We start from the raw sequence: 14,233 nt of genomic DNA, 5'->3' as shown, positions 1-14,233 counted from the left end.
TCAGACGGGATTCATTCAATCATTAAATATTTATTGAGACCTTGGCTATGTGCCAGGCCCCATTCTAAATACTTGGATATATCACTAAATAAGAGACAAATCCCTGCCCACGTGGAGCTTACATGCTAGTGGAAGAGAACAGAAAGTAAACAATCAGCATACTATAAGGTGGTGCAAGACTGAACTCACAGAGAAGGTTAATCTGAGCAGACTTGAAGCAGTATGAAAAATTAGCCATGAGATACCTGGGTATAGAGCATTTCAGGAACAGAAACTTTTGTAATCTTAGGGTTTGTGGGCATCTAAGAAGAAACCTATGACTTTAAATGATATGGGTAATGATATCTTGAGCACTTTGATACTGGGAATATTCAAATCTTTTGGGGGGTCTTTTTCCAACATAACAAGTGGGTGCCATATAGAGGAGATCAGAGCCCACAAAAAGATAAAACGACCTTAAAGTAAATCAACACCAAAATATAATGTATTATAGAAAACTATGGCAAATGATAAATAACTGAGTAAAGAGACCCATTTATGCTTGCCTCCAAAATCTCTGCAAATACCGATACCTAATATGAGTTACAGGAAATAGGAGAAGAGCTGAACTGGAGAGAATCATGTGGAGGGACATTCAACCTGTTTCAATCACGTTCACATTTTTGCTCATATTAAACCTTTTAAAGAAGCCTACTATGTACAACTGAAGCAGAGTAGGGGCCATAAAATCCACTTCTACAGCCATACTAGAAACTCTCAGGGTCATAGAAAGTACAATTTCTATTCTATAGTCTTTACATGGCCTCAGGAAATGTAGCCTGGGACAGAGAGATCCTTCTCAGTGCTGGTAATAAAAACAGGTGTAGATGAAGATACTCGTCCAAGAACATTTTAATGCTAACGTTTTAAAATGTATGAATCCATAAGCAGTCTAAAATTCATACCTTCAGATCCCGGTGAATTATTGGAGTCTTACACTGATGCAATCTTGCAACAGCCTCACAGGTATCACAGAATATCTGTAACACTTCTGCTTCCGTAAAACCTGTCTGCAGCTTCTTATTCATCTGATTCACTACTTGCCCAGCTAACCAAAAAAGTAATTTTGAGAAGACATATTTTTAGTAAATGAAGACTACCACAAAGAACTTAAGAAATGCCTTTATGGTTTCAGATAAAGGGGAGCTGGACTTTTCATAACGCTCATGTAAATATGCTTACTGTACCACATCATATTGATTCAATAACATATATTTTTTCATGTTTTACATCTCTGAATTAAAAACATCTTAAGATAGATGATGTTCTGCTAATGCTATTGGCCTTTTTTAAAGATTCTAACAACTACGAAATCAAGGTATGCCTTATAATTGACAGTATCATGATCTGAAGAAACAGTTATTCAATACTATGCTAGTTATTAGATAAACAATGGTGAGCAAAGATAAAGTTTATATTATCATGGAATTTATAATCTAAAGGCAGAGATAAACATTAAGCAATTACATAAACACATATAATCTTGTACAATAAAGCTAATATGAGAGAAACCTAAATTTGAATTGGCAAAGGAGGATGGGGAGGAGATGGTGTCAGATGAGGCCCATCTGAGGAAGTGATATTTATGTTGAGACTATAGGACGATTAGAAACTAACCAGGCAGAGAGCTGCGAGAAAAACATGCTAGCAACAGCAAGCAGTACGTACAAAGGCCTCCATTTTGGGAAAGAGCTTAATAAGTCTGATTAACTTAAAACCAATGTAGAGAAGAGGTAAAGTGACATGAGACTGACAAGACAGACAGCCATCAGCCATATTTTATATTTTATCTTGAGAATCAGGGAAACTTCCTGATTTACTTTTTTTTTTTTAACAGTTTATCTTGAGAGAAAGAGAGTATGCACAAACACACATGAGCAGGGGAGGGACAGAAAGAGAGGGAGACAGTGAATCCCAACCAGGCTCCATGCTGTCAGTGCAGAGCCTGACGCAGACTGAATCTCACATTATGATCTGAGCAGAAATCAAGAGTTGGACACTTAATCAACTGAGCCACCCAGGTGCCCCCTCCAGATCTAACTTTTTAAAGGATATCCTTGATGGGGGGACGGGGGAAATCACAAGAGTGGAAATGGACAGAAGGGTTAAGAAGCTAATGCTCTAATTAAGGTATAAGACAAAAGGCAGAATAACTTCCTAAAATCAGTCATACCAATGAGCCCTGAGAGGATGAATATATATTACACATACCAGAATAATTGACAGTCTAGTGACAATTCTAAATTATTAAGAAAAAGCTTCCACCACTTAAGAACACAAGAAATACAAGTAATTAAGGGTGCCTGGGTGGCTCAGTCAGTTAAGCGTCTGACCAGCTCAGGTCACGATCTCCTGGCTCATGAGTTGAAGCCCTACGTTGGGCTCTGTGCTGACAGCTCAGAGCCTGGAGCCTGCTTCACATTCTGTGTCTCCCTCTCTCTGTGTCTTCCCTGGTTTGCACTCTCTCTCTCTCAAAAATAAATAAACATTTAGAAAAATTTTTTAAAGAACACAAGTAATCATGTGATTCACTCAGAAAGCATTCTAAAAAAAATTAAGTTTGGGAATTTAAAAAGGCAAACTTATATTAACTTGAAGCCTTCCTTTAACAAAGTTGGACAAATGAATGCTACTTTGTAATCTGCAAGAAGGTGCATACACACTTGTTTATCTTATTATTACTGTCTAAACAGCATTCTCCTGTATTTCCTAAAATAGCTGGTTTCTTCTTAAAATTTTAAAGCAGAAAAAATACCAAATTCTATCTATCAATCCCCAATTTTCAGAACACTAAAGTATATTAGGTTGTGATTTGTTCAGGATGCCTCATATTACCTGACCAGGCAGCAACTTCCCCCATCCTCTTGTGTGTTAGACACTGATCTTGTTTTAACCAAAAATTAAACAGGATGAAAAGTGTTTTATTGGTGCTCATTCACATTCTTGAAATATCATTTACAGCTAAAGAAAAAGCATAACCTTGAACTCATTCTACCTCTTCCAAATTTTCAATGTTGTGATGAGTAGAAAATAAAATTAAACAAATGTTAATCTCTTTTCTAGCATTCACAGATCTTGAATCACAAACTCCAAGTCCCCAGAAAAAGCTAAAAGCTGTAACTGAGCTGTATTTCAAATGTAGAAACAAATAAAATTTCATTATTCAAAATCAAAGTCCTCTGAAGATTAAAGTTACAGTTATTCTAATGAAAAACAAGCAAACAAACAAAATCAGGAGCACCTGGGTGGCTCAGTCAGTTAAGTATCAGAATTCAGCTCAGATCATGATCTCACAGTTCGTGGGTTCAGGCCCAGCATCAGGCTCAGTGCTGACAGCTCAGAGCCTGGAGCCTGACTGGGATTCTGTCTCCTTCTCTCAATGTTCCTCCCCCACTCCCACTCTATCTCTGTCTCTCTCTCAAAAAATAAATAAAACATTAAAAAAAATTTTAAAAACAAAAAAAAAAGTGAGATTCAGAAATCAAACAATGTATACTGAAAATCTTTTAAAACAGGATACATGTAACTCTCAAATTTTTCCATATTTTTCAAAACAGATATCATCTCCTAAACAAAAGCTTTTACACTCTGACCAATTTCACCATTAAAACTAAAAAGTTAACATTTTCCTAACCACTTCATCATCCAACAACCTTCTATAAAGTGCAATCTTACATTCCATTTTAATTTTGATAGGACTTCGGCTTTTTTATAAAATAATTTAATCTGTAGTAGATTGCACCACTGGCCCCAAATCTTCAACCCTCACTTTATCCCTGCCCTTTGCCATGTCACTGCACTTTCTCCCAATGAATGGAACAAACAGAATACCTTGCTCTTTAACAAGGGCTCAGCCACAGGACTTATTCTGGCCGAAAGAATAATGCAGAAGAAGTGGCAGTGTGCCAATTCCAAGTCTAGGCCTTAGGAGACCTCATGTCTTCCACTTGCCCCCTTGTATTTCTATTTTCTCTATGAGAGAAACAGCCCCAAAACAGCTTCTCATGACAGAGAAAAGAAGGAGAAACATATGAAACAGAGCCACTCCAACTAACCCACTGGCATGTGGACAAGCCCAAGTAAAATGAACAGTGTCATTCCACCAAGCTCAATCTAGAACAAGTGACCCATTGGTACACAAGCCATCATAAATGACTGTTGTTTTATGTTACTGAGTTTTGGGATGTTTTGTTATTAAGCAAAAGCTAACAGGTAGGTCATCCATGGGAATTTCTATAGAACGCCTCCTAGAAAAAAAGCTCCTTTCATAAAATGATGGAAATATATTCAAAAGACCAACTCTGATTTCTGGTACTTCAAGCATGTAATTAATTTCTCTTTAACTTACACACAAGAATATTAATAAATTTAGCAGTGTCAAATCATAAACCCACAAAGATCTAAGATTTCACAAAAGATGACTGTAAACAAATTGATACCTCTAACCATGACTGTGCATATTGACTACATTCTTCTACTTCCTATGCAGTTTCATCCCTTCCATAATCAAAACCAATGTACCTGATCTATATCCATAACACTAACTGCCTTACAAAAGTACCTTCATTCTTAAACAATTTTATGTAATACAATCAGCTTTTATAGAAGTAAGAGGAAAGTAATTATTCTCCCATTCTTTACCTCTCCAATTCACTCTTCCCCCATGAAAAGAAAAGGAACTTATCTGATTCATCTGAGAAAAAGGAATTGAGTATGCCCTATTCAGATCTTCTGGATTCCTTCTCTAGGATATAACTGCCCACTCAGAGGGAACATTCTAATCTATAGTGCATGCAGTAAGTTTAGATGGTAAAACATTTGAAGGAAACTTTCTAACATAAAAAAAGAAGGTGTAATAACAGAAAAAAATTTCAGAAAAACAAAAACACAAGGAACAGAAGAAAACTCTTTTTAAAAGCTATAATTAATAACTGCAGACAACAAAAGACTTGCACCTAAAACAAGAGCAAAGTGCATTTTAATGAAGAACAACAGTGAGAGAATAAGAGTACTTGGAAATTAAAAATAAATAGCAGAAATGCAAAATTCTATAGACAGTTAAAAGATACATTTAAGGAACTCCCAACACAAGTAGAATTTTTAATGAGAGGAACAGAGAATGAAAAAGAACTGAGTGCCCAGCAATAAAGATACCAAAACTGACCCATAACCAAAGCAGATACACCTGAGATTTTAGAATGCTAGAGTTAAAGCAAAGATTCTAAGTGTCCATGGAAAAAAAGAGGTCACGTCAAAAAAGTAAAGAATCGTAATGCATCAGATTTCTCAATAGTAACAACTAGGTAAAAAATGGGATAATGCTTTCAAAATTCTAGCCCAAAATTATTTCTAACCTACAACATTTTAGCCAGCCAAACTAACAATATGGATGCAGAATAAAAATACTTCTATTCATACAAGGTTTCAAATAGGTTTCCTTCCATAATCCATTATCTCAAAGCTACTGAAAAAAAGTACTCTATTTAATGAAGGTAGGTAAAAACAAGGGAAGAGGCATGAGTAGTAGGGAAGAAGGCAAAGGAAGTTCTCAGAGGCACAGCTAAATGCTGTTCACAATTAAGCAGAACTGAAGTCTCCCCAAAGTATGTTTCTATGGAGGAAAAAGTAAAATTGACACAAATATGTAAATACTACATAAAGATTTATATTTCTATTGAAGAATGTTGGGCTAAAATACTAACATATATGAAGGAAAATAGACAAATATCAATAGGTAATTATTAACTCCAAGAAAAAAATTAAATCATTAAAAAAATAATTTAATTACAGACTATTAAACATCACAGTTAAAATGGAAAGCAAAATAAATACCGATTTTTAATTTAATCTAAAAATTAAAAATTAAAAATACACTGCTCTAACAGTTAAATCCTCATCTTCACTTGGAGATACTCCCTAAAACATTAAAATTAGGGTCACCTGGGTGGCTCAGTCAGGTAAGCACCAGACTCTTGATCCTGGTTCAGGGCATGATCTCACAGTTTGTGGATTTGAGCCCCATGGCAGGCTCTGTGCTGGCAGTGCAGAGCTAGCTTGGATTCTCTCTCTCACCCCTCTCTCTCTCTGCCCCTCCCCTGGCTTGTGCTCTCTCTCAAAATAAATTAATTAACTTTAAAAAATAATAAAAAATAAACATAAAGCCAGAAAAAGCACTAGCAAACATTCATTCAAGAGCCTCCTAATGCCCAGAATCACATACTTCTCCTGATTTTCTAAGTTCCCTCTCTTTCATACTCTAAGGATCTCATTAAAACTACACATTTTCCTCTATATAATGAAGTGTAGAAATACAGAAGTGCATATGAGGAGAAATATCTCAACGATTTTTAAAATGAATGCCTTTGAGGAGAGGCATGGGGCAGGAAGATACTGATTTAGCCACAGTTTAACAAAACCATTTGACTTTTTAAACCATATACAGGCATCACTTTGATAAAAATAAAAACTTCATGTGAATCAGCTTGCTGATTCAAACCAGATAAAAAAGAATTTTAAGTTTTTAAAAAGCAAAAAAGAACGTCTTCCTCAAAATATAGCTCAGGTCATACTTCTACTTTAAAATAAAATATATGCCCTAAAAATTGAAGTTCATTTGGTGCTCCTTTTAAAATGTCTTCTGGATGACTATTAATTAAACTATTCCAGGGTTATGATTATGCTAGATTCAATTTTCTTTAAAAAATTAGCCAAGGGCTATCTATACAAATATCCAAGGGCTACTCTCTCCAGCTAAGATTTAGTACCACAAATGCTAGAATTCAGGAAAGTGGAGTAAAGAATATCTATATTTTCTCCTTAAAGAGATCACAATGTTTTACAGTAGAAGATACATGTAAGAGAAAACAATCAGGATAACACCAAAATATTTATATGATATATGGAAATAATTTTCAAATATATCACAATAGATATTATAATTCTGATTCACTTCATTTTCCCGTCCATCCCTGCTCACAAGACTAGAATAAATGAGACTGAATTTTCTCCAAAACTACCACCATCAGCCTACTTACTCCTCCAACATTCAGGAAATGACAAGTGTTTCTAATATAATAATAAAAAATCATACCTGTCTTAAGAGAATCTAAATATAAGCCAAGGCTCCCTAGAACCCAAATTGTCAGATACAGTCTGATTTTTAAAATTTCTTTAAAAGTTTGCAAAAAATGGATTAATTTCAAATACATTAAAGTAAAAAAAATTTCTGAGATTTTTAAAATTATTATTATTAAGGCACACTATACAAGTAAATACTTCTTTGAAAAACCATTATTGAGCCAAATAAAATACAGTGTTTAATCTTCTGGTATTTATAGTAAAACCCCAAGACTCTATAAATTTATAAATATTACAGATCAAAATGCATCTAAATTTATTACACTTGATATATTTAAAATTAAGATGGTAGACTGCTGGAAAAAATCTTATAACACTAATACTGCCACATTATGCTTTTCCTGGACTATAAAAAAAAATAAGGAGAGCATGATGTGTAACTGCTCTTTACCCATTTAGATCTGTTTTAAACACAACAGCATTTTTCCAATTGTCACTTAATTGCTATCATTACTGCAGCAATGATGACTAGATTTTAAATATTACTTAATAGCATTCCTTAATTATATAATTAAGGCTGAGATTATGAGAAGTGTCCAGAATCAGGTGACAGCTAGCTGCCCAGGGAGAAACCAAGACACTTAGTAAACCATTTTAAGAGCAACTTTTCTTTATCAATATAAAACAAATGCAGAAAAATACTTACCTCGGCAATATTCCATTAAGATAAGCACTTCCCATACATTATCACTAATTGAGTTAACAGCACAATCCAAGTAACTCACAATATTTTTGTGACCAGACAATTCCTTCTGTTAAAAAAAAAAAAAAATTTTTAAAACATACATTGTAAAGCTCTATTAGCAATGGTTTGAAGTCTAAATTAATATATTTGAAGAATTTCACAAAAGTGAATGAAGTATGGAATCTGACATATTTCAAAAAGGTTTCAACACTTTGAATGAAAAGTTTGCTTACAGGGGTACCTGGGTGGCTCAGTCAGTTAAGTCGGCTCAGCTCATGATCTGATGGTTCACGAGTTCAAGCCCCGAGTTAGGCTCTGTGCTGACAGCTCAGAGCCTGGAGCCTGCTTTCAATTCTGTATCTCCTCTCTCTGTCCCTCTGCCACTCATACTGCCTCTCTCCCTCTCTTTCTCTCCCTCCCTCTCTCTCGCTCTCAAAAATCAACATTGAAAAAAAATTTTTTAGTTTAAAACTCTTACATGTGGCTGCCATTTTCTAACAAGCAAATATTCAATGAACGCTAATTTTCTTTTATTGTTTATTTTTTAGAGAGAAAGCAAGCGAGCAAGGAAAGAGCAGAGAGAGAGAGGGAGACAAAGAATCCAAAGCAGGCTCTGTGCTAACAGCAGAGAGCCCAATGTGGGGCTTAAACTCACAAACCCCAAGATCATGTCTCAGCTGAAGTAGACGCTTAACCAACTGAGCCACCCAGGTGCCCCTTTGAACACTAATTTTTAAATTCAATCAGGAAAAAAAATGGTTCACTCAAAACCTAAAGTCTCCAAAATAAGTGTGAAAGATAGTGCTTTGAGACTCAAGAATAAATTATCAGAACTTTTACTTATATTTATTTTCATGTAAAAATTTTTTCAATTAAGCTCTAATATTTATGAATTAACAATTACACTCTCATTTGTTTGTTTTGCCTATAATATATTGCAATTTATGTGTATCCAAGTAAGTGGACTTTTGAATATATACATTTTAACTAAATACATTACAAAATGAATAAGTGGCTAAAAAAATTTTCTATTAATAGACCACACGTTAAAGATAATACTAATAAAAGTATAAGAAAATTAAAAATGGCAAATCTGACACTTTTGTTCATAATCGTCAGCATATAATGAGGTTAAAAATAATAATCTAATTAGGTCTGGAAATTTAAAAAACAATTATCAACAATACTTTTTAAAATAAATTTACACCCGGGACGCTTGGGTGGTAGCTTAGTTGACTGAGTGTTCGACTTTGGCTTAGGTCATGATCTCACAGTTCCTGGGTTCGAGCCCTGTGTCAGATTCTGTGCTGACAGCTCAGAGCCTGGAGCCTGCTTCAGATTCTGTCTGACTTCTCTCTCTGCTCTTTCCCCACTCGTGCTCTCTCTCAAAAATAAATGAACATTAAAAAAATTTTTAAATAAATTCACATCCGCTATCAATAATAAACCTGATTTTAACTGTGTAATATAACTTGAGATATTACCTAATGAATGGCAGCAGAACATGTATTTCATAAATACATAAATATAATGGGAGATGGGTATCAAAAAGAGTTGGAAGACCGCTGTTCTGATGAGCTAATCTCCCTAAGTTATCTTGTTCAAAAGCAAAGAATTTGAGTGTTGTGGCTACTGATGATGACTGTATTTTACATCTCTCAAAATTACACAAATTCTATTGAAAGCAAGAATCATGGCACAATGGTACCATATCTAGACTTGAGTTAGAAAACTCAGCCTAAGAACTATGATCTTGGGGTAAATCTCTTCACCTTTTTGACTAATGGCCTTTTTAAAAAGCTTTTATTTTTATTTTTTTTAATGTTTTTTATTTATATCTAGGAGAAAGAGAGAGAGAGACAGCGTGAGCAGGGGAGGGTCAGAGAGGGAGGGAGTCACAGACTGAAACAGGCTCCAGGCTCTGAGCTGGCAGTCAGCACAGAGCCTGATGCGGGGCTCAAACCCACGAACCGCGAGATCGTGACCTAAGCGAAAGTCGGACACTAAACCAACTAAGCCACCCAGGAGCCCCTAAAAAGCTTTTAAAGAGCAAGTCTTAAAGCATAATCAAGTCTAGTCTAACCAGGGAATAGGGACAATAAATGAAGAGTCAGATAAGTCATGCTATATAAATGTGCCTATCTTTGAATAAAAGAAATCAAAATATGTGTGTTGATAAAGATGCTGATACAAAACGGGAAATCTCTCTCTTAGCACTTGGATAAGTAGGAATGATATTAAGAAGTGTTTATAAGGATGTGGAAAAACTGGAATCCTCCTACATTGCTGATGTGACCATAAAATAATTCAGCTGCTAAGGAAAACAATTTAGTGATCCCTAAAAAAGTTAAACACAGAATTACCATAACCCAATAATTCCACTCTTAGATATCAGCCCAGAAAAACTAAAGAGATACTCAAACAAATACATATACAAACATATTCATAGCAGCACTATTCACAACAGCCAAGAGGTACAAATGTCCCAAATGCCCATCAACGGTTTTAAAAAAGTTCATCAACAGATGAATAGAGATAGATAGATAGATAGATAGATAGATAGATAGACAGACAGATAGACAGACAGATAGGCAAACAGACAGGCACACCCAACGGAATATTATTCAGCGATAAAAAAGAATGAAGTACTGATACACACTACAATGTGGATGAACCTCATAAACATGCTAAGTGAAAGAAGCCAGACAGAAAAATTCACATATCCAAAAATTTTAAATATATATAGAGTTAGCACTTGACAAACAGTGGATGAGGAAGAGGAAGAGAACAGAAGAAAAGGAGGAGGAGGAAAAGAAAGAAGAGGTGAAGAGAGAGGAGGAGGAGGGAGAGAAAAAAGATGAAGTGGAGAGAGTGGGAAGGAAGATGGAGGGAAGGAGAGAAAAAAGAGAAGGAAGAAGGAGAAGTAGAAGAGGGGGAGAAAACGGAAGAGAAGGAAAAAGAAGAAGAGTTGGAGGAAACAGAGGAAGGGAAGACGAAGAGGAGAAGAAAAAAGAGGGGGAGCAGGGGAAGAAGGAGAATAGGGGGAGAAGGAAGAAGAGGAAAACAACAAGCCTCCAGAGCACTGAGAATAAGATACCCTAGAAAGAAAATTTTTATTTTGTAGGCTTTTAACTGTTTAGTTAACCAACTTACTGAAATTTTGTTAATGAACTACTAAAATTTTTTTTTTACTTTTCCTAATATTTAAAAAAAAAATTCCCTTACTCATAAGGGAAGATATGGATATCTTACCATATATTGCAGTGTACACCAAAAAAAAAAAAATTGTAATAACAATAAACTTTACTGCATGAATTTAAAAGTGAAAAGCAGGGGGGCACTTGGGTGGCTCAGTCAGTTAAGCATCTGGCTTCAGCTCAAGTCATGATCTCGTGGTCCATGAGTTCAAGCCCTGCATTGGGTTCTGTGCTGATAGCTGAAGAGCCTGGAGCTTGCTTTGGATTGTGTGTGCGTGCGTGCGTGTGTGTGTGTGTGTGTGTGTGTGTGTGTGTGTCTCTCTCTCTCTCTCTGCCCCTCCCCCACTCATGCTCTGTCTCTCAAAAATAAACGTTTGAAAAAAAAATTTTTTTAATGAAAAGCAGGGGCACCTGGGTGGCTCAGTCAACTGAACATTCAGGTCTTGATTTCAGCTCAGGTCATGCTCTCATGGTCTTGAGATGGAGCTCATGTTTGCGTGAAGCCTGCTTAAGATTCTCTCTCTCCCTCTCCCTCTGCCCCTCCCTTGCTCATGCTCACAAGTGCATACCCTCACTCTCCCAAAAAATTAAAATAAAAAATAAAAACAAAAACAAAAACTAATTGTTGTTAGTGAATATAAACAAATACAGTGAATGTATTAAACACCCATGGGAATGGTAAACACCGAATTCTGAACAGTTGCTCCTTTTTGGATGAGAACGGTATAGTGATACAGCCAGAAAGGAATACACAGAAGGCTTCAACTGTATCTGTAAGATTTTAATTCTTAAGCTGGGTAGTGCATAAACTGGTATCCATCATATAATTCTCTAAATTTTTCAATTCTCACAATATTCCATAATTAAAATGTATTTTAAAGGTGGGGGGGAGGAGTAAAAGAGTTTGCCCATTAAACTACAATAAGGAAGGAAGAAAGGAAAAAGGAGAGGAAGAGGTTGGCTATATTTACCCCTAAATGTGTCTATAAAGAATGCATTTCAAAGGTTTTCTAGATGTACATAAACCAATAAGCAGCTTACCTAAAAGCTGGTTAACGTTACAGTGCAAAACCAAAAGAAAATAGACCAAATTTTTGAAATGGAATTACTCTTTCACTTACCATAATTGTAATTTCCCTTTTACAAATGTTGAGGTCTGGCAGGTTATTGACATACATTCGCTTCAATGCGTGGCGAATTCCACCATGTGTCCGCACCAGAAAAACCGTGGAAAACCCACCTGGAAAAACAAGTAGTAATTAAAAAGACTCAGAAACCACTTAATCAAATTCATGGAATATTTTCATGGAATAGTCTCAAAATCATGGAATATGAGGAGCTTAATCCCAGAGAGAAATAAACTGACTGTACACAAGACCAAAATAACAGTAAGCAATCATTTTATTAGATTAAAAAAACAAAGTATTGGCTTCCTATGCTAATCACAAAGGAGTACATAGAAAATAACGTGCATCTCAAATGAATATGCTTCTCTGGGGGCGCCTGGATGGCTCAGTTGGTGAAGAATCCGACTTTGGCTCAGGTCATGATCTCGCGGTTCATAAGTTCAAGCCCCACATCAGGCTCTGTGCTGACAACTCAGAGCCTAGAGCCTACTCCTGATTCTGTGTCTCCATCTCTCGCTACCCCTCCTCCACTCATACTCTCCCTCAAAAATTAATACGCTTCAAAAAAAAAAAAAAAGAATATGCTTCTCTTTTAAAAGTTAAAATACTAAAATTCCATTTTGCATGAGAATAGATCTTACACAATATTGGAAAATGTCACAATATAACTGTATTACTATATACTCTGGCACATACTAGGATTGCCTACTCACTAGCCTCCCCCTCTCTGTGATAAGAAAACACTGATGTTATTTGAAACATCAACAGGATCAGATGGGTGGGTCCCTCTCCAGTTCCAGGGGATGAACCAACACTGTTGTGAGGCGGTAATGGGAATCTCATTTCCCGTTGTCAGTAACTGATTTAGGATTGGACACGTAACCAATTTTGCTATGGGACATAAGGAAAAACTTGTTGGGAATTATAGGGAAAGACTGTCCACCCAGAGATTTGTGAAGAAGTCCATGCTCTTCCTTTGGCCTTTGGATTTTGTTGTATATGAATCCAATGTTTAGACCTACCACAGCTATCTGTGGCAATGACAGAAAATGGTATCGGAGAAAAAAAAATGACCCAGAACACTGACACAGTTAGGCTACTGAATTAAACAACTCTAGAACCCCGTCCTTACAGAATTCTTACAAAATATAAGTGTCCTCATTATTTATGTCATAGTTATGTGGAGAGTCTGTTAACCGCACTTGAGAAAGCAAATCTGAAACACATTGCTAGGTATTCTAAAGAATTACTTCTGTCATATCTAAACAAAGACTTCTACCTGAAGTTTTTAAACCTCATCTTGGTATAAAGGCTACTGTGTTACTTAATGTAGTTAAAAACAAAAAACGGTGTGTCACCTGTATTGATTTGATAGGTCTTATAAAGCAGCATCGGGAGCAATAAGGCACTTGCACTCTGATTCAATGCAAATCAGTCAAAGGAAAAGTAAACTACTGGGGATAAATGATAGGGGAAAAAGAGCTCCTAAGACACTCCAGAATCAGTATGGATTCAATCCAGGGTCTCCATTTCCCCAACTGTAGTTACAAGAAACTGGAAGACTCCCACCTTGTAGGTTTGGATTTCCATATAGATATGGAAATATATACGATGTAGGGGAAATCAAATCAACCAACCCACAAGGTGGTTACCAGGAGAGAAAAAGATGGAATTTGGGAAAGATATTTCAGGTAAAAGCTCTAACAGTGCAGAGTTGTTTTTTTTAAAGTTCAGTTAACATTAATTTCAGATGCAAACATTAACAAATTAGCACTAAAAAAGTGCTAAACTATTCAAATTTTATTTTATTTAAAAAAATTAAAGAAAATGCTAAAAGTCAGATCTAGACATGGAAGTAGTATAAGTGAAGATAAATAATTTAAACAGCATTTGTTTCTAGATATTTATCTAGAGATTACTTTAGAACAATGCTTCCCAAACATAGCTATACATAAGAATAGCCTAGTAAGCTGGTAAGAGAGACAGAAAGAAAGAGAGAATGAATTTATCTTCAATAGTTTTCCAAGTTCTGACCACAAGTATGAATC

General features: G+C 35.6%; 1 protein-coding gene across 4 annotated transcripts in view; it reads right to left on the bottom strand.

The window, feature by feature from the left end:
- The window catches only part of BMP2K (BMP2 inducible kinase), a 121,503-nt gene that overhangs the window by 63,909 nt on the left and 43,361 nt on the right, over nt 1-14,233 (bottom strand). For 3 of the 4 annotated variants that reach the window (XM_039220681.1, XM_039220683.1, XM_039220684.1), the window contains exons 2-4: nt 12,180-12,298; nt 7,823-7,928; nt 945-1,087 (exon numbers count right to left, since the gene is read on the bottom strand). In XM_039220681.1, coding sequence (XP_039076612.1) covers nt 945-1,087; nt 7,823-7,928; nt 12,180-12,298 — 368 coding nt within the window. The remainder of the gene's footprint in view (nt 1-944; nt 1,088-7,822; nt 7,929-12,179; nt 12,299-14,233) is intronic. The other variant, XM_039220682.1, reaches the window with a different exon arrangement.

Source organism: Hyaena hyaena, unplaced genomic scaffold (assembly GCF_003009895.1).
Source record: "Hyaena hyaena isolate Hyena2069 unplaced genomic scaffold, ASM300989v1 scaffold_902, whole genome shotgun sequence".
NCBI classification, from domain to species: domain Eukaryota; kingdom Metazoa; phylum Chordata; class Mammalia; order Carnivora; family Hyaenidae; genus Hyaena; species Hyaena hyaena.
This window is presented reverse-complemented; position numbering and strand designations above follow the sequence as displayed.